General features: G+C 42.5%; 1 protein-coding gene and 1 long non-coding RNA gene across 8 annotated transcripts in view; one reads left to right on the forward strand and one right to left on the reverse strand.

Annotated features, from left to right (window-relative positions):
• LOC311264336 (zinc finger protein 536-like) overlaps positions 1 to 9,969 on the forward strand; it is a 28,380-nt gene extending 18,411 nt beyond the window's left edge. For 2 of the 7 annotated variants that reach the window (XM_084365130.1, XM_084365129.1), the window contains 2 exons: positions 1 to 918; positions 9,502 to 9,969. In XM_084365130.1, coding sequence (XP_084221256.1) covers positions 1 to 918; positions 9,502 to 9,737 — 1,154 coding nt within the window. In that variant the 3' untranslated portion in view covers positions 9,738 to 9,969. Of the gene's footprint in view, positions 919 to 1,357; positions 1,416 to 3,632; positions 4,304 to 9,501 lie in introns of those variants that run through there. The other 5 variants (XR_014623447.1, XR_014623448.1, XM_084365131.1 and 2 more) reach the window with 5 other exon arrangements.
• Positions 775 to 27,119, reverse strand: LOC311264337. Its single transcript, XR_014623449.1, has 4 exons — positions 27,076 to 27,119; positions 25,925 to 26,024; positions 4,302 to 4,643; positions 775 to 855 (listed from the first exon to the last, which is right to left on the reverse strand). It is a non-coding gene; the product is annotated as an uncharacterized lncRNA (long non-coding RNA).
• Positions 27,120 to 27,761: the final 642 nt, after the last annotated feature.

The raw sequence follows: 27,761 nt of genomic DNA on the forward strand, positions 1-27,761 counted from the left end.
GTGAGAAAGTCTACAGGTGTCCACTCTCCAGTGACTACACCGCAGCACAGACGGCCTCCCTCGGCTTCCATCTGGATCGCTACCACTTCCCCCACTGGCAAAACAGCAGGGATCTTTCTTCTCCACTGCAGCCCACCAGCAGCAGCAGCTCCAGCCCCAACCCCAAGCTCAGACCTCGATCCAGGGAAGACTGGAGCCCAGCTGCAGGTCACTACCTCGGCCTGGAGAGCCACGGCGAAAACGCCCTGCTCATCAACAAGCAGCCCGACCTCGCTGACAAAGACGCAGGTGTAGACGGCTCCTTATCTGCTCAAACCAGGAAGTCCCAGTATGAGCCTTTGGATTTGTCTGTCAGGCCGGAGTCTGTCATGTCTCATTCAGCAGTGTCTCCTGCTGCACTGGTGCAGATGTCTGGCGTTTTTAGTAATGGACTCTCCTCCTCCATTACCCGCCGGCTACAAAGTTACTCTAATGCTGCAGCTGAACTCAGTGTGAAACCCGCATATCAGTGTGACCTTTTGGTGCAGGGAACAAAAGAAGAGATGAACACACAGAATGCAGGCTCCACAGGGCACGACGGCGAAGGTGAATTTGAGAAATCGGAGCATGGGAGGGAGGAGGAAAACGACGATGCTGCCAAGTGGAAGATGCCGCAAAATAACGTCCTGAAGCCGGAGGAGCTGGGACAGGCTGATTTTGAGACGAGGCAAGACAAGCCGGGGCCTTGGGGCAGAGCTGTGGCTGAATCTCCCATCTCCTCTCTGGAGAACTTGACTCCAGGACAGGCCGAGCAGCTCCAGCACCAGGGCGGCCTGCTCTCCTTCCTCAGATCCCAGGGGAACCTGAGCAGCACACCTGGCGGCGCACACAAAGACAGTCTGAACGGCGGGGGGGACATGGAGAAGGATGTTGCATCAGGTGAGCATCAGCTTATATATCATATATGCTACATGCAGCTGTCACTGTAATCAGGACGTATGCAGGGTTGCCTTCACATTTGAAAGTATCTAGTGCCACCTAGTGGACAAAATTGTCCTTTTTTTTCTCTCATCTTGTTATCTCCTTTTAGATGCTTTGTACCAGCCCATGTGAATGTGATAGATCACTGCAGATGGCAGTATTACAATCATACAATTGGTTAACTAAAGTCTAAATATAACTGGCTGACTGGCACTCTGTACGCTGTGGAACAAAACGTGACGATGTCACCCACAAGGATGCTGCTGTAGAAATCCCAAAAAAAAAGTTTTTTTCTGTCAGTATCTCAGCCCTCATCACCTGACAGCGGAAGTGTGAAGAGCGAGAGTGAGTGTGTGAATAAATCATGCCAATTACAAACAACACACTTCTCTTATAGCACTTTTCTCTCGCCAGATCTTGTCTCTGATCTCAAATAAGGACTAAAGAAGACACAGGTGCGTGGCACTGATTACCCCTACACTTTAAAGGATGATATAATCTCCTCGTGTGATAGGTTACAAATCGCCCAAGCCAATGGAGCCCACTGATGGAGAGGCTTAAGCTCTTGTGCTGGTGTGATATGCTTGCTGAGTGCAGATTTAATAATGCTGTCTCTCAGGAGAGGGAATCCAACAGCTGGGGTCTTTGATATGCATGTATTATGAGTGCAACATGATACACCTTCCCTCTGATCCCCCTCTTATTCAGAAACTCAATATGTTCATGTGAAAGACAGGAAAGTGCCTGTCAACTCCATTAGGGATTAACATCTGTTCCCTTTCTTTATGATTCTAACAGCAAGATGTAGTTTTCTATTTGATAGTACAGATGGTGATTATAATACGCCGAAAAGCAGCGCTCCTCTTCAACTCCTGTCTCAGCCATCACCCTGTACATGTTTCTCTCTGGCTTTAGCTGTGTGTAATCACTGGTGAAATGTAACTGAGTACATGTACTGGAGTACTGACTGTACTTATGTTACAATTTGACGTACTTGAAATTTAGTCTTGAGTCTTTTCTTTTTATGCCCCTTTTTACTTTTACTCCGTTACATTTCAGAGGGAGATATTTTTACTCCAGTACAATTGTGAGTGCTTTAGTTTTGGTTTTTTTTGCAAACAAGAAACATGAAGACGTTGTTATAAATTAAACTACCCAACAGCACAACTACAGCTGAAACGATCAGACAGAAAATGAATCGGTAACTCTTTTGTTAATCTTTAGCAAACAAGTCATCAATCATTTATGCGAAAAAGCCAATGATTTTCAGCTTTTCCTTTTAATTATTTCAATAATTCAAATGTATTCTTTATCATTTTGAGACTGTTCACTTTGGACTCTGGGTAATAGTGACGGCAATTTAAGAAGTTTTAAAAACCAAACAATCAATCGATTAATCCAAAAAACAATCACCGGATGAATTCATGATGAAAATAAGCAGTCCTAAAAAACATAGCTCCACCGCAACTGACTGCGACAGTAAAATCCTGCTGTTACAATAATGCACAAGTCTTCCACTCTAATCAATGACACAATATATGATATTATAACAGTTTTCTGCATATTGAGCTCTTTTACTTTATCTGGAGACAGTACAGATAAAAACATACATGTTGTCTGAAACATAACAAAAAAGTCACATTTAGGTGTTTATTTTAGTTCAGATATCTGTGCTGGTAATATATGCAAGTTAGTGCATATTTAATTAAGTAGACTAATTTACATATTTAAACATATTATATAATAAATATTGTAAACGCAAGTTATCAACTGTTGATGTTTTGTTCTCGTTATTCAACCACAGCGCCTTCTCTTATAACTTTAGGTACATTTCACTTCCTGTAAATACTTTTACTTCAAATACATTTTGATTACATGACTTTGACTCATAACAGAGTACTTTTACTGTGTTATTAGTACTTTCATTAAAGTAAACTACACTACACTCTGTGTATAACACAAGAGAAGACCGAAATAAACACACTAAACTAAAATAAAACTAAAACTAACACAAGAGAGATAGAGATTTGAGAGCAGCCTGCAGTTTTTAGACTCATAATTTAAATTCCTTTAAAAATTTAACAACATTTAAAACATCAATGAACCTCTTTTTACTTTAAATTCAGTATAATACTGTAACTGTCGCTTGTGTTTTGCTGCAATCTGATCAATGTAGCGTTCGCTGCTGCTGCTGCTGCTGCTGGGAGTTATTTCAAGCATCCCTCGTCTTTTGTTCGCTGCAGATTGATCCTCCATATTTTTTTTTTTTTCTCCCTCTCTCTCTCCCAGAGGAAGTAGATGTCAAAGACACAATAAACACCTGTCAGTCAAACTGGACACTGAGACGGGTAACTGACATTGAGAGTCCATCGAGTGTCCTCTAAAACTGAACTAAGCAGGTGGCCCGGCAGCCTGTCCTGTCTGCAGTGCTGACCAGGTGGCTTTGTCATGGGGCTGTCTCCTGTTGCCCCCATCCTCTCCATACTGTATGGCACGTCGAGTGGCATGGTGACATATTGCCGGGCAGTTTGGACATGGAGTGATGTGTTTGTGATGACAGTTCAGGTCGGCTCCAATGTGCCAGCAGTGGTAATTGGCCAGATGGTGACCTCTGGTTGAACCTGTCTGCATGCTCATTAGTCTCACTGAGCCCTCCCTTGTGTTTTAAACAGAAACTCTCCTCGCTGCACTGCTCAGACTGAACCACTAGATGGCAACATTTACCACTCTAACAGTCGAGCTGCTGTGAAGCTTCTAAATATTTCTCTGGCAGGTATTATGGCATGCTTTCATATTTTACAGGCACAATTAGGACAACTATTTTTTTTTTTTTTTTTGAGTGTGGCGCCATGAAGGCCTTGGGGTTTAGACTCATCATCCAACTTAAAACCAGTTAACCAGTTTACTAAAACCAGCTGTCTCTTCTGTGACATCAGATCAGGCCTCTCAGACGCCTGAGAACAAGTGAATATGAGAAGATCGATAAAGAAAGGATTAAGAATGAAAGAGCAACAGAGGACGGAGGGAAATAAAAGGCCCTGATTTGAAAGGTTGAAAGGGGTGAGTCATTATCTCATTGTCTGACCTCTGCATACCCTCCGCGGAGAGGGTGACAGAGAGCGAGAGAAAAAGGAGAGAGAAAAGGAGCGAGAAAGATCACCATAGATGGAGATAGATGGAGCGACAGGGAGGTGAAAGAGGAGCGGTAGTGCGGCTGTCTCCATGAGCAGATGTCGTTTGAGGGCAGCAAGAGGGCAGCGCGGCCTGCCTTTGTGCCGCGCTTCTCCCCATAGAGATAATGAAGGGTGGAGCACTGGGAAGGATGTGCAGTCATCACTCACTGTCTGTGTGCCATCAGAGCTCAGCCCTGTGTCATCCGTCACCATTCAGCTCCTCTGGCCCCCGTCGGCCCCGCCACTGTCATCATGGTCATTATCTCGGCCTGCGACACACAACACACTCTCACCGCACACACACACACACACATGGACACACAGCGGAAAACATGCGTTGCAGGTGCAAACATATATATGTGTACAACGTTATGCAAATATGCACCCAGGAAAGGGTTTGAAATCTTTTGATGCTACTACCTTTACAATATGTGTGTGAATACCAATATGAACATAAAACTTACCTTGATATTATTCTTTGAGGAAATAATAAACTTCTAAATCTGTTTCCTGTCAAGCAAAAGAAGGCAAAATTATCCAAAAGATTATATAATTTTGTCAATAAATGTTCAGAGAATACAGAAAGAAGAAATCAAACCTGACCAAAAAAATGCTAACTCTGCTACGGACCGATTTTTGTCACTACTATAATAAACTGAGACCAGTTACAGTGTAAAATTGCACTTAACTGTAAAAAATAATTTGACATTTTGCAGAAATAGCCTACATTTCTTTTTATTTTCCATCTTAGAGTTAAATGTATGTAATGTATGTTAAAGATACCAGATGTCATATCTGTCCTTTAACCCCTGAAGCTAGGCTAAAGCCAGGTAAAGGTTAGCTTAGCTAGCATAAAGAGAGGAAACAGGGAGACAGCTAGCCTGGCACTGTCTGAAAGTAAAACACATCCAAGCACTTGTACAACTCTCTAGTAAACACAATATATCTCTTTTATTAAAGTTACACATAAACCTAAGAGTTAAAGATTACACATAATGGTTTAACAGAGAGTCGGCTAACGTACTCAACTCTTTTCTGGCAGGTGAAGTGATAACGCTAAAAGTCTTGAGTGGGCGAGAAACACAAGCGGTCGAACATCATAAAGCTTTTCAACAAACTTGCATGTTAGCTTAACATTTTTGACCCAGAAAGGTGAACAATATAATTATTGCCCAGTGTAGACCAAATCAACGTGACGTTGTGCTAACGACAGATAGCTTGTGGTTGAGGAAATATTTCTGTTGTCATTTTCAGCCACAGCCGTAACGTTAAAAGATATATAGTTAAACATGATGTTGATGTTCCTGCTGTGCTTGTTTTAGCTATTTACTGTGTTGCTCTGGTAGCGTCTTTGATATCTAGCCAACAGCGGCATCTCGGAAAACTGCTAGCTGCGGGGTAAATTCAGTGACCCAACACGTAAATTAAGTCTCCTAGTGTTGCTATTAATGATATATTAAAGCATCAAACACATTTTAGATGAATGACATGTACACACTTTGAAATAACACATTTTAGGAGACAAAATTAAATTGTATGTAAGCTAGTGCGTGACCCACAGAGAACATGGTGATTGGTTTCAGACTGACTTCCTGGTTCACCTTTGACCGAGCATGCTTGCTGTAGTTGTGAGCAGTTTCCCATGCAGTGAGTGATGAGTAAATAAATGTATTATCAAATAAAGTGGTTTAGCTAATCTTGCTAAACTGTTAGCTTCTTAACAACCTGATCATCTGACTGCCTGTGATTCCCGCCATGTCTGACGTTGTTGCTGCGATGTTGTCGCGTTCCCAGATCTCAGCGATCACTCTGGTGCGCACAGATGAAAATGATGGCCATAATTACATAAGACCCGACTTGTAATAAACCCGAATTGTCCTTTAATACAGTCCAATGTCAGTATTACACGGAGTCAAAGTCAGTAATCACTCATTCTGCGTTTCCTTCTTCACTCTCTCTCTCAACACCACACAATCCCACCCCTCTCATTTCCTGTCCAGTCTATTTGTGCGTCCGTGTATGTGTACACGCATACAAGTGCGTGCGGCGTGTGTGTATGTCTGTGGTGTGTGTATTTACGTGAGTGTGTGTGTGTGTGTGTGTGTGTGTGTGTGTGTGTGTGTGGCATGTCTGAAGCTGTGGCTGGAGCAGCCTATGAATGGAGGATCATGTGGTGAAGAGATGGATGGCTCGGAGCCCACTGCTGTCTCCTCTAATTGTAAAATATTAGTTACATTAGACTCTGGCTTGTGATTAATGGAACTTATTTGGAGGTTGCCCTCTCTTGGACCTCCCCTCTCCTCTGATGGGAGGGAAGAAAAGAAACAGCAGACCCAGGGAGACGAGGAGGGAGAGAGGGAGAGGCGATAGAGGCAGAGAGGGGAAGACAAGCAGGGCAACACGCGACTGATGTAGACGCCGACCTTTTGGCTTATTATTAACCGACTTTATGAAAGTGTAATGGGCTACAGGATTTCTCGCAACCTCTGAGTGCATTTACAAGATTTTTTAACACGATTGAGGGAAGTCTGCCCAGTCTCTCTCAAGTCACAATGGATGTGTAAGATCTGGAAAGTGGGATGATGGTTTTATAGTTCCCAAGCAACTTTTACGTGCGTCAAAGTTTTAATAGTCTAAAATCGGAGATGTGTATTTTTTTTTTTGGGCTGTCCGACCCCTATTTCCTGTTTTTCCACTTCCATTGATTGAGGCTTGGAGAAGTTGAAGTGAGGAAGTGAGACAGGTGGAGTTTAACACGCACCACAAACTGCTCCGTACCTGGATTTTGACAAAGCTTTTCTTTTACTATTGTTCCTCTCAGACAGCTCCCCCTCCCTCGCTCAATAAGGCTATTCCCTCTCTCTCTCTCCCTCCCTCTCTCTCTCTCACACACACACACATGCACACACACACGCACACACAATACCCTCTGTGCCATCCTGATGATATTCAGATGTGTCAGGCCTCATCCTCTCCCTGACTAGTGTGTGAATGTCGATGTGTGTCCTTTACGGCCATCAGGTTATTATACACCAACAGATGGAGCATTACCTTTTATTGCTCACACCTTCTGTGAGTTTTCCCACTTTCCCCCCAAAAAAACACCTTTTTTATGTAGATGTGAAAGCGAGTGTTCAGCTGCCTACAGCTGTCTCGGCTCTGATGAGGAGCAAATAGAGAGGAAGAGGCGAGGGCGGGGTGAAAAGGCTGAGGCAGCCCTCAGTTTTTGGGAAGTGATGTCAAATGACATCAGCACATAATGGTTTACTGTAACCATGAATCACAGAAAAACACATTGAAGTGTTAGACAGGGGGGGAAGAGACAGTCATTATATGAGGTAACATCTCAAAAATAGCACAGCAGTGAACAAGGACACATGGCTGTCGAGGCAGACAGGTAAATGAGTCGACTAGCGCACTTTTTTGTTTTGATCTTAGCAACACCTTCAGGCTTTGGTGTCATACTGATTTTTATTGAGGTCAGATAAACTTCTGGAAGCCATTAACGGTACGCCGTGTTGTTGGTATCTTAAAGGTACACTGTGTGCTGTGTCATGTAGGTTCACATTATTTGCAGTGGAGTTATGTAGCGGGCGCTAAAGAGGGGGACAGACAGGAAGTTTTGGCATGCCTTGCCTCCCAGCTGCAGACGTCTGTCATTCCTCAACTCAACACTTGTGTGTGTGTGTTTATTTGTGTGTGTGTCTGTGTGTGTCTGTGCGCGGCTGTGTTCGTGTCATAGGCAGGAAATGTGTTACAATGAATTAGAACTTGCTGGCCTTTTTATAAAAACCTGTTAGCTCAGAGTGTTTTGGTAAAGTTGGACTGTTAGAAAGTGCAAATTGTTATTATGAGGCCACATCAGTGTCGCAGTTTATGTTTACACTTTTCTACAAAACCACAGCGACTTAAGCACATCGCAACGAAGAGGGAACGTGTTTCAACCTTACTGAAACATCAGTGTTCTCCTCAGTCTTTTCTTCATGAGCAGAAACCTGTATGTTGTGAAACATTCAGTTAAGATTAGAGGTTTGAGTGCAGTTAAACAGTATAAACAGTCAATCAGCCGATAGGTGTGACAGCGTGCTGCCATGCTTGAAAAAGAAAAACACATCATGTATCATGTCTTAATGTGAAAATCTATTATTGTAATAAGCAGTTTTCCCCATTATAACAAGATGTTTTTAGGATTTTACAACATACAAACACGTTATAACAAGAAACATTTCAGGTTATAACATGATGACTTATATTGTTATAAAATACAATGTTTCATGAAGTAACGTTATCTTACCTAAGCTTCATCACGATGCGATATTTGCCAATATCACAAAGTCTGCCAAGATATGATTTCGATTCGATACGATACGATATGATACAGGAGCCTGCGATCGATATGAGATGACATCATCTGCCCATTTAACACAATCAGTTACATTTATCTCAACTCACAAAAAGCAACAAAAATGTTATTACTGAACTCTTCAGTGGAAATATTATTTTATCAAAGGTTCCAGATATTTAAATGGAAAACAATCTATTAATAAAAACAAAGCATTGTTTAGAAAGGAGCTGTGCATGAATGGAAACGGTGACACAGATGTGGGTATTTCAAAATAAAAGCATATATTAACGATGGCGGCGATATGAGTCGATGTTTTCACTTTGCATTGATGCTTTTGGATCTTTGATCATTGAATATATATATCTATCCAGATCAATGCATCGTTACACCGCTAGTTATAACGTGAACTGTTTCATGTTATGACCTGATGACTGATTACTTATATTGTTATAATATATAATGTTTCATGATGTAACATGAAATATTTCACATTGTAGCAAGAATTCTTTCTTGCTATAACAATATACAGTTTTTCTTGTTGTAACAGAAACTGTTTCATGTTATAAAGATATTTTTACAAAGCAAAATACATGCATATCATTGCATAACAAGGCCCTTCTCTTGTTATCACAGTATACTATTTATCTTGTTATAACATTGAATGTTTCACCATTTCACCAACATGATGCTGATGTAATATGATGTGAAAATATCTTGTTATAGTGTGAAAAGTTTTATGTTATAACAACAAGTGATCAAGTTATAATGTCAAAGGTGTAACATTATGATAAATAAGATATTGTAATAACAAGAAAAGTTTCCTGTTATAACCTGATACTGAACTATTTGTCTTTTTCTGTTATGGCATCAACATGCTTCTGTACACAGGAGTTGATCATTGATTTACTTTTAAAGGAAATACATTTAGTATTCACCAGGTGCTCATTTCAGACACACAGAGGTGAAACTGCTACTCTCGGTATTAAATCTGTTTCCTCTGTCTGCACTCTTTTTCTTCACCAGCTCGGAAGCCATTCCAGTGCAGGTACTGCCCCTATAGCGCCTCCCAGAAGGGCAACCTGAAGACCCACGTCCTCTGTGTCCATCGCAAGCCCTTCGACAACAGCCTCTACCCCGACCGCCGCCTCCGACGCTCGCACACGCCCCAGAGGCCCTCCAGATTGCCTCAGAGCATCGCTGGGGACAGTCGCGCGTCAGGAAGAGACCAGATTGGCATGACATCACTCTGTGGGACTTGACGTTGTCATGGCAACAGCAGACACAGACAGTTATGATTATTGTTTTAGCTTCACCTCGAATGGGGGGTTAGGATGATTGAGATTGTTGAGGCAAAAAAAAAAAAGAAAAAGAAGTTAACAACCAACCTTGATGTACATTCCAGTGTTTACTTGAAGAGCCACAGTACGTATTTATCTGTAGCAAAGAAGCTGCCTATAATAATAATAAAGTCCATTGTGATGTGAAAGTGTAGCGAGGCTATTTAGTGCCGTTCATTTTGTCAAAAGTGTCCAAACGATTCACTTGTGTTTACACGCATCTATCAGCTCAACACTTGTCTGATAGGGAGAATGTACCGTGCCTGCCCAAAGCACTTGTTCTTTCATCCAGTAAATACCCTGTGTTACATTTTTGTAAATATCGCTCGATTTCCCTTCCAGTCCAGAAGTCTTGTCTATCTGTCAGGATATGGTGCCAGATGTTCGGGCTTTAATCGCGGCAGATGTAATGAAGTAGAATGTTGCACATCGGAGCTTCCATTTGTTCTGGATTCCACTCCAGGGAGAAAGCCTCTCTCACATATAATTATTGCCCATTAACTCCTATGCTTCATGCCCTCGTGCTGGAACAATGCTCAATTAAGGGGAACCAAGGAAATGGAAAAACTGCAGAGATTCATTGATAGTACATTCAAATCCTTTCTTTTTTTTTTTCTCCTTCTATTTTTTTGTAAATTGAGTGGAACCACCCATGTGTGTATATACCAGATCTGCCCACTAGTGTAAAAAAAAAAAAAAAAAAAAAAAGAGGCCCAATCAACACGGCTATTGTACGCTGCCACTGCCATGTATGGTAATTTTAGTATGATCTGAGCTGCCTCAGCCTCCCGTGCCAAAAGTCTGCGTGTACACCCAGAGATCACCTTGGGCAGCTGTGTGCCTGTTCAGCCGGGGCCTTGTAGCCACAGCGATGTGACTTTGACTGACAGTCGGCCTGACAACTCCATTCATGCGCCACCTGCTAGCTGTCAATCAGGGCGGCCATCCTGGGGCTATTGACGGAGCTGTCAGCCTGTGTGAGATGTGTCTGTCAAAGCCCACCCACTCTGCCACTCTGTCTCCCTGCCTGGGCAGTCTGACATTCGTTTACTGTCCCCTTTCCACCCGTCCTTTCCCTTGCATCTCTTTCTTTCGCTCTCTGTCTGTCCGTCTCCTGCCTGTTTTCCTTCAGAGACACGGCAGCCCCTTAATCCCCGATCCAATCACAGATTCTTTGGGTACACATTTGTCATCCTCAGACCCTCAGGTTTTTGTAATGGAGTGCTTCACAAACACTTCTGCAGGTGACTCAGGCCTGATATACATGTGGTTTTTTTTTATCACTGCTCCTTGTATTTGTGTGTACCCCGTCAGCGCTGAACGCCACCGTCACCAATCCTTTCCCACTTTTTTTTTTTTTGTTTCCCTCTTCCTCCTTCTCCTCCTCTGCTCACTCACCCTTCATCTCTCTACCTGACAGGTGACAAGGTCTGGGCCTCCAGCTGACTGGCTAATCGGAGGCCTGTCATACCTGTCAATAGTTTCTCAGAGCCATGCCAAGCCAGATCATTCCAGACCAGACCATCTTGTGGGTTGACCAAGGGCACAGAGTTTTTTTTTTTTTTAAGGTTTTTTCTCCAAAAACTCGCAGCTCTGTGGAAATTCAGTCACTTGTACCCCTCCAACAGCCCTCTGGATATGGATCATCCCTAAGGCCTCATCCTGTCAAATCCCCTAATTAAGCCAGTTTCCCTTAAAGCAGGGCCCTTTAATTAATGCTGGGGAAGTTTGTTAATTACTACTAATGGTGATGAATGTTTTAGTTAACGTCTCACAACCATAGTCAATGTCATACTCAGGCTTGTTGCTGTTCATCTCAACCCCGTTTTTTTTTCATCATTTCCAGTGTTTTCTTTTTTACGTTTGAACCCAAGGACCCGTTGTGAATTCAGAAAAAATGGCACGATATCAAGTTCTGTCATGCCTTCACAGCCTGATCGGCTTGACAGACAAGTGAAACACGCAGATGCCAAATTCCTGTATTTTATCCACCTAAGCTTTAGCTCACCTTGACCTTTTGCTGAGAATGACATCCTGTTTACCTGCAGTAAATCAATCCTCATTCTCTGACACCTATAAATAACCCTTTCTCTGGAGAAAAGGCAGACACGCCATCTCGCCGGCTGTCAGCGTGGGTGTTTATCTAACAACCTCAGATCAGGTCATTTCTAATTGATGTTAAGTGAAAGTTAACTTCTGAAACGCGCTAATTGGCTGTAAACATACCCAGACGATCTTTTCTACTTTTAGTTCTTTGTTTATCTTTTCTTTCCATCACAATAAATTAACACCATTCCCCTTTTTCTTTTCATCATTGTCCTCCACATCATTATGGCTATTTACAGTAGCTTATCTGCAGACCATGTTTGAGGTCTCTTTTTCAGCCTCATTGAGAGAGGCGGGCCATGTTCGGCTAATCAGCTTGAATAAGTAAAGGAAACAGTTTGACAGGCCAGGTAATGAGAAGTAATGAATCACTAATCACAGTCTCTTACAACCCTTGGAGCACAGATGAAAAATTAAAGGTAATTAGCTTGCACAGTTGTGAAAACAATATTTAAGACTGTTGGCATCACATGGCACAGACTTAACAGATTTTCTCCGCCGACAACATACATCAACACGGCGCTGAAGTCCTAATATCAAGCTGTTATTTGAAAAGCTTTCTCGATGTAATTTTAGTGACTGATCTGATCAGGGTATACAAGTCTCCCCTTTTTTTTTTCCTCTTGCAGGCAATCTTGCCAAAACGCGAGCATGAAAAATGTTTCACTTACATTTTTCCCCCTTAGGATTTCCTCTACTTGCAGAAAAGAAAGAAACATGCCAGCAACATGCTGCCGAGACTCCGCTTTGGTTTAAAGCAACATCGAGGAACGGCCGAGTGCGAGATAATATTCATCCTCTACTCCACACACACACATATAGGGAGTGTAAGGTAATTCAGAGACATGTGGTCAGAGCTGCGAACCCTCTGCAGCTCTCCGAGGTTCCTGTGCTTGACAGCAGAGTGAGGGATGCTTTGACAGAGCCCGTGTTTGACAAGTCTGCGTGAGACTCAAAGTACAGGATCCAGACATGGGCTGTCAGTCAAAGCCGGCACATCTCCCAGCTGAGACGTGCCAGTTTAGTCACAGTTACAAAGGAACTAATATGCGTTAACTGGAGCAAGGCACACATATGGGCCTGGTAGAGCCCTGTGTCCCGAGGCTGGGATTGAACGGATGCCAAAGAACATAAGCCCAAGATATAAAAAGAATTACAAGGGGACAAATAAAACATGGGGATTATGTCAGTGTGAGAAATGGAGGCGCTGTAATTCTGCATGTGTGCCGGCTTGCCTCTCCCGTTTCAGCATCCAGGGCCTGTGGGGTGTAGCCCTGCAGTCCTGCACCTGTGCACCGAGGATCCTGGAGCTTTAGAGACAGCATGGAGAGGAGGAGGCTGTTGTACTGTATGTGTCAGGGAGGGAGAAGAAGAAGAAGAAGAAGAAGAAGAAGAGGAGGAGGGAGGGCTGGAAGAGAAAAGTGGGACAGGACAGACTGATTGGGGGTGCTGGAGACAGCAATCGGGCCCCAGAATGCTGTATCTGCCAAATCAGATGCCAGCACCCATGTTTTAAGTTTTAGGCGCACATGCAGGAGAGTAAACCCCCCCGTCCCCGCCGCATATCGTACAATACACATGTTCTGTTAAATACCAGTGACAGGAAGTGACTAGATTTAAGCCCACAGCTACTCCCCTGCTCAGCCGCTCGTGTCGTGTTATCACCCAAAGTTCATTTGAGTTTCAAGCCTCTTCTCTCTCTCCTCTCTCTCCCTCTTTCCGCTCAAAAGACCTGTCTCGCATAACAAACAATTGCACCAAACTCCATTAAAATCACTTCATGGGGATGTGATAGTGCCTCAAGTTAAAGGCTGTAATTGAAAAGCATTTGACAAACCACGCACTGCAAAGCGACAATAGACAAGCTGTGATTCTCACTTGAGTTATTCAGTGGAAATGATTATCATCATTTCATTCGGCGCCCTACACAACTTGCTTGAATAGCACGTCTGTAAAACAGTGATTCTCGGATTTGTTCATGCTAACGATCTTCAGATGGATCGACACCCAGATAATGATTTTCTTCTCCACCACACGAGTCAGTATATAATGGCCACTGGAACCTATAGGCAGTTTCCCTGGAGAAATAAAGGCAAAAAGTGAGCCACTTTTGGGGTCTTTTATTAATTTCTTCTCTTTTTTGATCTGATGACACCTAAGCAGAAACTCCCTGAATGCCACTTTGACAACTTACTGTTCTCCAACCTGCACTGAAGCGCGGTGTAACCAGTCAAACCCTAAGAAGTGGAAAGTCTCCCTGGGAAGATGCTCCCGTCCATTGATTTGAAGTGACAGCCACATCCTTGACAAACACACCTGTCATTGTTCAAGTCACATCACATTTTCAGTTTCATAGACAGAAGACAGTAGAGGTGTGCAGGTGTGTGTGTGTGTGTGTGTGTGTGTGTGTGTGTTTATGCACATGTGAGCATGAGTGCCCATAAGAAAGTTTCTTCATCCCTCTCTTTTATTTTTTTTTTTTTGGGGGGGGATAAATACATCCACTCTGCTCCAGCTGTTGTACAGGAACGCGGCCAGATTCTTTCATTGGCTTCCTCAGCCGATGTTTATGAAACAAGACATCTGGTGCGTTTATTTTCAAACACGCGTCAGAAAATGGATTTAATGTGCCAGAACCTGCTGACCATCACTCTGCGTGCGTATAAGTTAGTGTCGCCGAGCTGGTCAGAGAATCACCTCTCTGTGTGTGCATCTGCAGTGGTGGTGGTGGTGGTGGCGGCAAGTTTTGGGGGAGGAGGGGCTGCTTATGGGGACTGAGGGAGGGGGAGGGTGATGAGCTGCTGCAATAATAAGCAGATTTTAATGATTTACTATAAATCAGCAGCCGAGGCCTCTGCTTGGGGAGACTGAGGGGGATGACAGCTCCTGACTCACACACCTCGCAAATGCCTTGCTGATGATGTGTGTGCGCTTCAGATCATCAATCACTGAGCGCATACACACACACACACGCACACGGAGACATCGCACTTTTACAAAAACATGCTTTCAACACACGTACGCAGGTGCACCGGCCCACACACACACACACACATGTTCGGCCACACACATGTTTCTTGTCTCTAATGTCTCCTCTGCTGTGGCAGGGGACAAATCAATCACGGGTACAGAAGTTCAAGGGGGTAAGAGATTGTCTGGTCCGTTTTTCCCTATGCTATTGATCCCATTTTACTGGCATCATCGCCAAGCTGTCTCACAAACCCCGGGATGGCGATGGATTGAAAGTGGATGATTGAGAGAGGAGGTAGGGTGACATTCACTGTAATCTCAGCCCCCCCCACCACCACCACCACCTCCACACCCTCACCCCTTCCCCGCCCTCCTCCTCCTCCACCTAACACGCAGACGAATCCAATGACATTGAAAGTTAGCATTGTACCAGGGGTTCTTTGGAGCCGATAGAATCAGACCCATCAGCTTAAATCTGGCAGTGAAGGAAGCACACTTGGCAGAGATTAACAGTGGTGGGGTTTTTTTTTTTTTTTGTTTTCCTGTCTCTTCGCATTCCTTTGCCGGCCGTCATACAGTACATCTCGAGTGTCTGAAGGTGTTGTGCTGTTCCCTGAATTTGATGAAAAAGACATTGGAGAGAACACCTCCTGACAGCGCCTCCCAAAGTGTGTGGGAGACGCACAAAGAGTGACACAGAGCATTTCTCAAAAAAATTCAAAATGGGGCTTGTATGAAAAAAATATCTATGCGTGCTCAGTTTCCTCATAAGTACTCTCAACGTTTCCTTATCTCTTGTGTATAAACAAATGAGGGGGAATTTTCCAGGGAATGATTGAGAGTCATCTGGTTTCTGAGTGCTATTGAAGGGAATCCCAAGATAAACACAGATTTTCCAAGAGATAATCGTTTCTGATGAATCCTGAGAATGATTTATGACACTGCCTTCCACTGAAGCGTTGATTCCCACTGGTCAAACAATACAGTGAGATGATTATCTTCATGTTTGGAAGACATAACAGAGAGATATTTCAATATTTCAAGTTTTATATCCTTGCTGAAGTTCTTCCAATGAGTTATGACTGTATTCACAGTAAGTAATCCAACTGTCTATCATATTTATAGGAGCTGTTTGCTTGAGCTTCATCAGAAAGTGTTCATAATTAAAATCAGCTATTAAATTACACCTAAGACGTAGCTTGAATCATTCAGCGCAAAGTTTCACAATGTAAACCCATAATGCCAATATAGCTGGAATTATTTACCTCCAGTCTCACAATGCAAACTTCCGAGCGATGATGAAGCTCAAATCACTCACCGCACTATTAGTATCAGTATATCACCGTCAGGCTGTTTATCACATTATATCTACATTATGATGATGCACAAGTTTAATTACACGTAGATGGATGCTTCATTCATCTCTCCTGCTGCTGACGTCTTGATTAAAAATGTTTAAAGGATTATCTATGGGACTCCTATTTGTGTCCTTGTGTTTGTCTTTTCAACTTTCATCCACTCGCCTGATTTATTCCCCTTGTCTATAAATAAGTAGACAGGGTCCACGTGATGGATTAGTCTGTTGACATTGTACCAACTGCAGGTAAACAATTACTATTCATGCTTCATCGTCGCAGAATCTATACCAGGATACTGCCACTTAGCGAGGGGCAAAAGGTTAGGTTGAGAGCTATTGTTCTGCATTTGGTCAAATGTCGTTCATTTCATAATCAGCTCCAATAACAGAAAATTACAGGTTTCAGGATGTCTTAAGGATTGAACCGACATTGCGCAGAGGTGATGGCAATTCATGTGAAAAACACAAACTGGAAATGAACGGATCGGATGAGTGTTGTAATCAACAGCAGGCCTGTTTTGATAAATCAGTGTCTGTGCGCCGCGCTGCAGTGTCTGCGCAGTATCCTTTTACGTTGTGAAACACACACTAGTTTACGACCACAGCCAGCCCCTCCTCACACGTCATTCATTGTTTATTCAGAATCCAGTGTTGCTCCAACCCTCGGCCCCTGTGGGCTGGATCAGTCTGCGGTCATTATGCTGATATGAGCAGTGAGTCACTGGGAAAAGAAAAAAGGGGGTTAAATCTGTGCATGTGTGCGTTTGTGTGTGTGTGATATTATATGTAGTAGGCCTACATCTGTCAGAGTGTGATTACAGTGCGAGGAGTTTATGAAACAGCCTCTGTATCAACAATTATTCATGTCCCTTAGGCCACAGAGTGAAAGGCCTTTCTCAGGCTCGACTGTGGAAAAGAGGATTAGGCAGAATACTATGAAGATGTGTGGCAGAGGAAAACATGTCGTACACTAACAGCATTCAAACGCTATTCAACCCGTCTTTGCTCTAAAAAGATGATTTGTTTGCTCAATCAGACTCAACTACATTGCTTTTGTTTTCTTTTGTTTTAGCTCGGAAAAAAAAAAAATGAAAACGGCAATAGAGTTCATAATCAGGCAAAAGCCTGTGAGAATGACAAAGACAAAGTCACGAGTCAGAGATCAGGACCATATTTGGTCATATTTTGACACTGGCTGTTGTTGGTGTGTCAAGCAAACAAGATAAAACCAGTTTGGACTGACAGGCTCACATACGACTGTCCCTAAAAGTCCAACTCTCATAGTTTTGACCACTGTTTCAATGTGAACATGGTGAAATTGCTTTTAGGCAACACAATCACCAGAATAAACGTTGGCAATGTATGTTCAAACTTTACATTGCTTTATGTTCAAACAGTTCAAGACTGTATTTTAACATTTTAAAACACGACACCATTGTGAAGTCAGATGGTCTGATTAGGTTTAGCCACAAAAAACACTCGGTTAGGGTCAGGAAATGTCATGTTTGGCTTAAAATACACAGCCGGAAATTGTCCAGCGGTCTGCTTAAAGACATCCACTGGTGTCACACTTAAAATTGCTGAAACAGTGCAGGCCCTTGTCAAAAATAGTCAGTGGTATCACACTTAAAAACTTCAGTCAGTGACTTGGGAGCATTCTCACCACCGTCCACTTCAACCTGCCGATATGGCAGTCAGGTCATAAACATGTAACATGAACGTACGAACCTGCTCCTAAAGGAAATCTGATAATTTCACACTCCTTGTATCTTGTAACTACAGCTGTAAGATAAATGAAGTGACACAAACAGAACAATAACTTCCACTGAAATGGCGTTAAGTATAGTTAAAGTCAAATTAAGTAAATAGCAGCATAAAATTGAAATACTTAAATAAAGCACAATAAGGCATACCTTAAATGTAGTGAGTGAACGTACGTAATTACTGTACATTCCTCTTTAGAGTTCGATGTTATACGTTATACCATTAAGAATGGTATTATAAATGACATTAACAATGAATATTACTCAAGTAGTATTTAACTGGAATTGTCCTTTAAAATGTACTACTTTCATTGATGCATCAAAAAGTGTATACTTCATCAAGATGATGATTTTTTCAGTTTTACAATCTGTTTTTGAACTTCCAACCTCGACCCAAAACAATGTCATATGGTCTCATTAACGCTGATCAGCGCACATCCAAAACTCAGAGCCCAAAGCGAGCAGAAACAAAATGTTAACGATAACGGGTCACGTGACAGCGAAGCACTGACGCGGTTAAAGCAGGTGTTTATATGCAGACACATTAACAGACAGTGACAACAACAGGCTGCAGTTTGGACTGATGGAGGGACAAAGCTGTGGCCCGTGGTTCATCGGCAGAGACATTACTGGGCCATCTCTGTCTGAGGCGGCGTGATGCCTTGTCACCTGACACCGGGCCGCTTTGACAGGCTGTTGCACCTTAGCCGAAGTGTTCTGAAGACCTCGTGTACACACACCATCAGTTTCTCTTACTCATGTCGTCTCCAGGACTTGTCTCATGTACAGTGTGTCTCTGTGGATGTGTGTGTGTGTGTGTTTGATAGAGAATTACACTTTCATGACATTATTGAGCCCTAATTTAGGATAGCTGGATAGACGATCACTTGCATGCGACATATCATTCAAACAAGCCAGGATTTTGTCTTCTTCTGATCAGAAACACTTGATAATATTATACAGTGAACATTTATACTATCTTTTTGAAATTCAGAGGGATTCTGTCTCAACTCTGTGGTTGTCGGTTGCTTTTGTAATTTGTCCACTTTTGTGTAGCTCCATTGGGAATCCTCTTACCACCTAGCAATAGCACAACAAATTTCACATACTGCTAATGCAGTATTGCATATTACATGTATTGATACATTAGAGTAATATCTTAAAATAAAATGATCGAGGCCAGTAAAATCGGTCGTAAAATGAATCCAGGTACATTGCACAGCAGAGTAAGCTACACAGTTAAAACCCTACATATAGTGTCTACTAACGGCAAAGTCGCGTGGGAACTGTTTTCAGATTTCAGAAAGTAAACTTTGTTGTCTGTTTGTTCGTCTACAAAATCAATGCACTCTCATATCTGTCCATTAAACATTACGTCAGCAGGCTGTTAGCTTAAAATAAGCAAATAATTTAACACATTATATCTTGTTTAATTTCTACAAAAAAAAAAAAAGTTAGACAAATTGTGGTTTTACAAGAGGTTTTGTGTTGTTTTCCTGGACTTAGCCTGGCAATGCCACCAGGCAGCTAACAAACCAGCCGCCAGGAGAGTCATAACGTCACTTTCAATGGTCAACAGGACGTAGAATGTATAGATTAATCACTCAAACGTGATAAAAACCTCTTAAAAAGTTCAGTGACTCAAAATAAGACATAATATGCAGGTTTTCAATGGGTTGAATTCAGTTGGCTTTCGGGGGGTTGTGTCATCATACAACCGTCATCTCTGGCGTTATGGACTTATCTATTTAAAATGCTTTAAATAGTTTGTCTCCTCTTTCTTAACGACTCAGACTGTTTCCCTCTGATTCCAGTCTTTGCACAAAACTCACTGTCTTTTGGCTGTAGCTTTAGCCTGTGCCTCACAGACAGATATGAGAGTGGTATTGATTTTCTTATCTAACTCCCACCGAGAAAGAGCATAATTGTATTTCCCAAAATGTGGAACGATTCCTTTTAAATGGTTGAAACAAAATTCACTGTGTGTAAAACCTCAGTGTGACTCTTTGGGTCACAGTCAACCAATTAAGGTTGCTGTTATAAAGCTCTTTCCTTCACTGTACAATAGGTGTACAACTTGTTTGCTTGTACGCCGACTGTCAGGATAACATGAAAGGTCAGGAAAAGGATCTGTGAGACAGCTGCTCATGCTGTAAATATTGATTGAAGTGTGGTAGACCATAGGGAAAACATGCAAATTGTTGAAGTGAGCCGTAAACCCCTTTAAGTGGCGTGTTTGCTTTAAACATTAACCTGTAACCGCCTGCAGTATGTGTAGAGTTTGGTGCTTCCAGGTATTGTACATCTGTTTCCTCTTCTCATGAAAGACGGATGACTAGATTTACTGTATATCTATTGTTACATTTTATGAGCTTATGAGTTCTCGCCGTGTTTTCATTCATACGTTATGGTACAGTATGTATCGACACATGTCTATGTGGACAACACATTGTCCAGTAAATCTCAGGAGGGATTAGTTTCGTGTCCCTTCCCCTTCCTCCTCCTCCTCCTCCTCTAACCCTCAGGAATGGAAGACATTTCTTGTGAGAACAAACCTTTAATTGTCTGCCCTGTCGACATGTAAGGGAAGTGATGCGTTATATTATATCATCACTCTCCCTGACGTCCCCTGAATGACCCCAGAATCAACGATTCAGCTAAATGGGCCTATTGTTGCTCACATTTTAATCTTAACCTCTCAGTCATGTGAGGAAATATGTCTGTGACTTTAAAAAAAAAAAAAGTCTGTTTAAATCACTTCCTGTGTCTGTTTAATTGACACCACAGATATCTGATCAGGACTGACACGGGCTCCACTAGCAGCCTTCTCCTAAGGGCCGCGGTCGATGGAGAACATCCACCATCCTGGTCGAGCCTTAAACTGTTACTGCTCTATATCTTTTGTTCTTCCCTCTTTGCGGCGGCACCGGAGGGGAGAGCTGAAGAGGGACTGCAGCTGAGTGGCAACACTGACTGAATTACCCTTCACCCCATGAGGGTGCAAGTTTGGGTCAGTTACTATTGACAGGCTTCTGCCGGGCTCTGGAGTAGCTGGAGGGAAGAAGGGAGGTATTGTTGTCTCCTCTGTGCTGCTATTATTGGACAAAATGTTACTGCAGTTAGACAAAACACACAGAACGACAACTCAGAGCCAAAGAAAGTAAAGTGAGCATACAAATTTCCCCAAACACAATGTGTGCATTAGCCTATTCTCTAGTGGTGGTGGGGGGCACGCATTCTTTTCACTGACTGACAACTAAATAAGCTGTGGAATTACAACGCTATTTCTCCCTTTGTACATGTTGCCGTCCGCTGGCTGGGCCCCTATTGGATAGCTAATTAGGCAAAGAAAGTAAAGTGCGAAATCCTGTACCGCTGAAAGGTTTGAGAGGGGGGAAAACGGCAATGCATTCTCCGACAAGCGACTGTTTGGTGGACCTTATTGATTCGGAGGCAGAGGCAGAGATCAATGAAAAGAAACAGACTGAGACAAAGAGTGGCATTTAAGGGTGGAAAAAGCTGACATTTTCTCCATCACTGTCACAGCCGCAGCCATAAAGCAGCAGCAAATATTAAAACATTTCTCATCTGCGCGGGAGTATTGGCAGCAGAAATTGTTTTCTCCGCGGTGTGATACTCAGGCTGAACTCCCAGTAGAATCCCCGGGGACTGCAGATTGGTGCCTGTGACATATCGGCACCAGCATTTACACACACCTGCCACTCATTCCCAAACAGCCCAGGAGCGGGGCTGTAGAGGGCAGATAGCAGCCGAGGAGGCTGCCGGTTGGACTGCTGTCAAGGTGGGTAGGTGTGGTGGAATTCATCACTGATAACGCGCTTATGTTTGCAGGCCGCATGGAGTGCTTCTATTAGTCAGCAGTGCCCTCGACGCTGCATGCCGGTTATGCATATGTAATGAGCGTGTGTGTGTTTATGTGTGAATGACGTTTTCTTATCTGTGTCTATGTGCGCTTCATGCGGCACCATTAGCGCGCTGCACAGGCATGTGTGTAAAAAATGTACTGAATGTTTATGCGTGCGCTATAACCACATTGTGTGTAATTATGAGTGTGTGTCCTGTCCTTCGAGTGCACTCCCCGAGTCTTGAACTCTGAGTGACACGGGTACCGCAGGGTCATTTGTCTATTTGCGGGATAAATGATATTATGCTACACTAAGAGAATTACAAAGAGGATGTCCCTTGGAGTCACCAGGCTCGGCCATCAGTCATAGTTAACTTTGCGCGTCTCCGAGCCCCCTCTATCTGTACTCATCCACTGGTCTGGAACGGGTGTTAAATGGATCCTCGACCACATCCTGTCATTATGAGCTTATTATTTGAGCCTTATGACTGAGAGAGGAGGAGAGGCAGAATAAGCTGGAGGGTAATTAAGAGAAAGAGATTGCTGAAAGAATGCAGCACATCCTCCTGCACCTCCTCTGTTTGCAGAATCACACGCTCACACACCTAGCTCATCATCTCACTTTCATCTTTTCTTCATCCATCGCTCCCGTTCCTCACCTGTCGTGCTCTTTCTTTCCTAAACCCTGCTCTCCCTCTACCCCGGCTAGCAACTTTTCCTTCCCCTCCCTCGCTCCTTTCACTCCCTCCTTCGCGCTCCCTTGGCGGTATTTGATAGCAGTAAAGCAGGAAGCAGGAGAGCAAACAGCAGGTGAACCCACTCTAATACTCAGCTGTGCCATCTGCTGCGGTCACATGACTGAGCTGCAAACCCGCTCTAACGCCATGATGCCCCATCATACCTGACATATCGATCAATCACGACCAAAGAGCAGAAGAGAGAGGGAGAGAGTCGGAATGGAAGAAACCACGGCTACATCAAACACTGTGTGTACACTGCCAGTATATTACCTTGTTTTGGCTTGTGATTTTCGCCTGTCACCTGGACGCTGCGGAATAATTAAAACAGATCGTATCTGCAGTGGAAATTTGGTCAAAATCTGACCGGCTGTTTTGGGGAAAAAAATGCAAACAAAACATAGAAAATTGAAGACATAATGTTCCATCCTTGATTTATTAGTGCAACTTTTTGTCTTGTAACCCAAAAATCAATCAAAATCTGATCACTGAAGTTGGATTTGCTGTGTTCCTATACAACAAATAGATACGCAGAGACATAAACAACAACAAGGAAACACATTAAGGGAAAACAAACAAACAAACCTCCGCCTCGACTCTGAAGGTCTCGATCGGGTGTGAAGAACACATTCAATTACAGCAACAGTGGCCACAGGAAATGATTTCAGTCAAAACTGTCCCTACCACAATTAAGCTGTGTTAATTATGTATTTCATTAAGTAAGTGGATTAGAAGCAGTGCTGATGAAATCATAACAGGGTTTGCCGGAGGCCAGGCTGCAGAGAACAGACAGGAAACGACTGATATCTCTCTCTCTCTCTTACTTCTCTCTTATACCCTGAAATAACCCTATAAATACTTAACACCTTTACCGGCCTATTTAGGCTGTCTTCGCTCGCGCACAATCACCTGGTCTCTCCGTATCTGCATACCTTCTCCCCGTGTAGGATCATATGGTGTAATTGTGCCATAGATACTGTTGACATCCACATGCTGTTTGCAAGTCCGCTAGAAACGATGAAGTCTCTCCATTTCATCTAAGCCAGTTCATTACCATTCAGGTGCAAAAAGGAGATAAAGCAAAATGCAGATCGCTCTCTCTGTCTCCCCCCTCTTTCTCACCCGTCCTCTCTCACTCACTCACATGCACTCTTTCATTCTATCTCTCTCTCCCGTTCTCTGTGTTCTCTGATGTTTTATTTGATATCCCACAATAAAGCCTCTCTTTGAACTGCCATCAATTGTGTATGGATTTTTCCTCTGAGGAGAAACAGAGAGCTGTCTGAAAGGGCTCCAGTCCCGCAGGCTGCCTTCATATTGATGCAGAGGAGTATTGCCATCTTCATTGCTGGATCAATCACTCACGTCACTGTTGTTTTATGGCTGGGGCCACTTCACAGAAAGAAGCCTGACAACATCACCGCAGAGGTTTGCAAAACGATACGGCTCTGATAGTTGAGGAGGGTGGAGGGGGCTGCGGGAGGCTTTCGGAGGCATGAGGGGATGAATTTAGATTCTGTAACTGTCACACACATGCGCTCGCACATATCTCTCTTCTCTACAGCTGTGGGAGCCTCTGGTTTTATCGCTTGGTGTGGTTAAGTCAAACGGAGAGCGTAGAGAGGACCGCGGGATGTCGTCAAAACTTGATGTGATCTGTGTCACCCTGTGGATGCAAAATCCTCCTGATGTCCCTCCACGTCCACTTCTTGTCTGCGTGTTCACTTTCAGTTTTTCATTTTATGTCTGGTGCTTAACTTCCATGTAGCAACAAAGTCTAAGGCCACCGACAATATAGAGATCAACTATTTGAAGTATTTATTACTATTTGACCCCTCGACCCTTTTTTCCCCAAATATTTTCCTTTGAACGTTTTATCTTCTCACCACCACCGAAGGATTTGTGAATGAAGACTCAGTCAGGGTGTGAATGTCGCTTACAGTTTTATGGAAACCCTAAACTTTTGTCTTTGAGTCCATACAGAGGTAAACAGTCCCCTGGAAATCCCCAGTGGTTGCAAGGCAAGTTTATTTACATAACACCTTAACGTACACAGGTGTTATTTAAAGTATTTAACAGGTGAAAAAGAATGTTGAAGAAAAAAATCAAATAAGATAAATAAAAGTAGATTTTTATTAAAAGTAAGGTAATAAAATAACATCTCCTCAGATCAATTTAAAGCATGGGTTAAAGACAACGATCTTTAGTTTTTAAAACTGCCTACAGTTTGGGGTATATCTTATATAGATCCAAGGCCAAGTGATTCCAGCAGTGGGCAGCATGGCTCAAAGCCATTTGCCAGAGCTCCTCAAATGGGACTCTTGAATCTACAATCAGTTATAAGATTTTAGGTGGATGTTTTCTAATCTTAGTTGGTGCTGGTAATCAACCACGTCACTGGAAAAAATGCCCCACTTCAAACATAAATAAAAAATGTTGAAAACAAGGTTTGTTTGTAATAAATGGAAATGGAACGGTTGAAACTGTTGAAAGACAAGCGTCCTGTATCCCACTGAAATGCTTCTTTCTTAGTGATTGTGTCTTAAATAAATTGTGGTCAGATATTTTGAATGGAAATGAGACAAATACACTTGGTAAGATTTTGAGTTTTTGCAGTGAAATGTTTGATACATACACAGTCCATCCCAGAGTGTGAATTATATAACGACAGTTGGGGGGGTCAACTTTTTCTCCAGGGCGTAAAGGAAACCCAGTACACCGCAGGCTCGTGCTTCAGTGAGCTGAAGTCTTACAATCCTTACAGTATCTTGCTTGTTCAACATAATGTCTGCAGTCTGTAGATGATGTTAAATCAAATCCATTACACCAGCTCACTGGGAAAGTACCGCACAAAAAGGGGTCACCAACAAAGTATTCTAGATCAAAACTGCCACCATCATCTCCAGTCTGACACAGACCCACACAATGGTGTACCAGAACCAAAGAATCCATCAACAAGCCAAAGAGGTAGACAGATATGTTATTACTACAAAGCATCTAGGCCTGTGCCTGACTAACAGTAAAAGCATAGAAAAATAAATCAACCTTCTACACTGTAGATCAAATACTGGTCCCAATACCAAAATGAATGGATAAGACAGGACTCAACCTTTAGGCTCAAAAGCCTCAGCTAAGCCGAAGCATTGATTCAGAAGTGAGAAACATATGGATCCTGTATGGATTTATTTTTTCTATTAGACTATTTTCAGGGTAAGATTTGTGGGTGGTCTATGCCTTTAAGTAGTAGCTAGGCTAATGTTTCTTTCTTCAAAGTACCCTAATGCAAAAATATTTGATCAAATCAATCTTACCTTAAAAACACTGACCACAGAGGTTTGGGTTGGCTCTCCTTGGCTTTCCTCCCTGACACCCACAACGGTGAAATAAAAACTATCGTGCTCAGCATTAGGCCTGCATGACAACCACACAAAATACAGGTTGCATTATGAAAAAGAAAAAGTGGAAAAAGTGCCTGATATCTCCTCCTCTGCTCTTGCTCATTATAACTCTGTGAATGAAATCCAATCTGAGTTCAATAAAGCAGTCATACATTCAGACTAATATAATTACTCAGCTTTCAGCACACATTGATTTTAATATTGTTTAACTCCTGTATTCCTGAGTGAAAACAAACAGGATGCTATCATAAAAACTAATATCAAAAAAGGCAAACGACTAACTAAATCAAAATTAAATAACTATATTCAATGGTGGAAAGTAACTAAGTACATTTACTCGTGTACTGCACTCTGGGAGGATTAAGCTACTTCCACTACATTTATTTAACAGCTTAGACAATCTTATGAATTACACTGCTTTATTAAAGATTAAACCAGTGATTCCCAAACTGTTCGGCTTGTGGGCCCTTACAAAAAAAGAAAAATCTGAAAAATTAAATTTAGCAGAAGTTTGTTTTTTCTCTTCCTTTCTACCAAATCTATCATCTCAGGACCCTTCACATTTATCCTGTGACCTTTTCAAAGCAGTTCAAACTAACTCCACCTCAAGCAGCTACAACAATAACATGCTGTACTGAATGTATTGACTCCTCAGTATATTTATAATGTTCTCTGTTTAATATATTTAACATATCAGTCACTGCAAAATGAGTACTTTTACTTAAATATTTCATACTACTAACTTGATACTTCTACTTCTATATTTTAAATGCAGGACAGTATTTTACATTGTGGTACTGATACTTCTCAGTAAAGGATCTGAGTACTTCTTCCACTACTGTCTACTGTTATCATCTCTTCAGCTAATCCTCCATTTTCTCACTACACCTGGCTGGCCAACAGTGTTAGCCAACATTAGATGACATTTTATATTGAAATGCTAATCCACAGACGAACATTAGCATTCATGTGTACACCCTTGACATAAAGTAATTCAGAAACTATGACGGTAAGACAGCAAAGTCTGAGTAAAGTGTATTAACACTAGCTAAATGGCTACTTACGTTGCCCTACAGCGTTTGGCGCGACGCGCTTGAACGTAACCCAGCAACTGCTGGCAGTGACGCAGGATGATGAGTCATTCACCTGACGTACGCTGAAGAAGTGGTACGGTCCACTGTAGGGGTGTCGGAAATCAAATTAAAAGATTCTTCTGGGCTTGACTGTGGGACATATACTGTAATGTTTGCGATCACAGGTAAGAAGGATAAATGTTTCAACCTGTTGTTGTTTTTGCCTCTTTTGGGGGGTTCAAGTATTATTTGTGAGGGTCAGACCCCCCCAGTCACCCCCGTGATTTGAACCATGGTCCATCCGTATTTAGGTCATTTTTTAAGAGCTATTAGCCCCGGCTGCACTCTGTCTTTAGCAAGAAGTTGCACTAGATTAAAGAGGTCATATTATGCTATTATTCACATTCATGCTTTTAATTGGGGGTCCCAGAAGAATAGGTTAACATCATTTAATTTTCAAAAAAACACATTATTTTTCTCATATGGTGCATTGCTTCAGCATCCCTTTTCTCACTGTGTCTTGAACGCTCTGTTTTTAGCTACAGAGTGAGACATCTCGCCTCTTTTTTTTAATCTTAGATGAGAGCTGCACATGTGCATTACTTAACGGGCAGGAGGAAGAGCCGAGCAAGGTAGTGTGATTGAAAATAACACAGCTACAGCTGCTAACCATGGCT

Source organism: Pagrus pagrus (assembly GCF_965226575.1).
Source record: "Pagrus pagrus genome assembly, chromosome: 10".
NCBI classification, from domain to species: Eukaryota; Metazoa; Chordata; class Actinopteri; order Spariformes; family Sparidae; genus Pagrus; species Pagrus pagrus.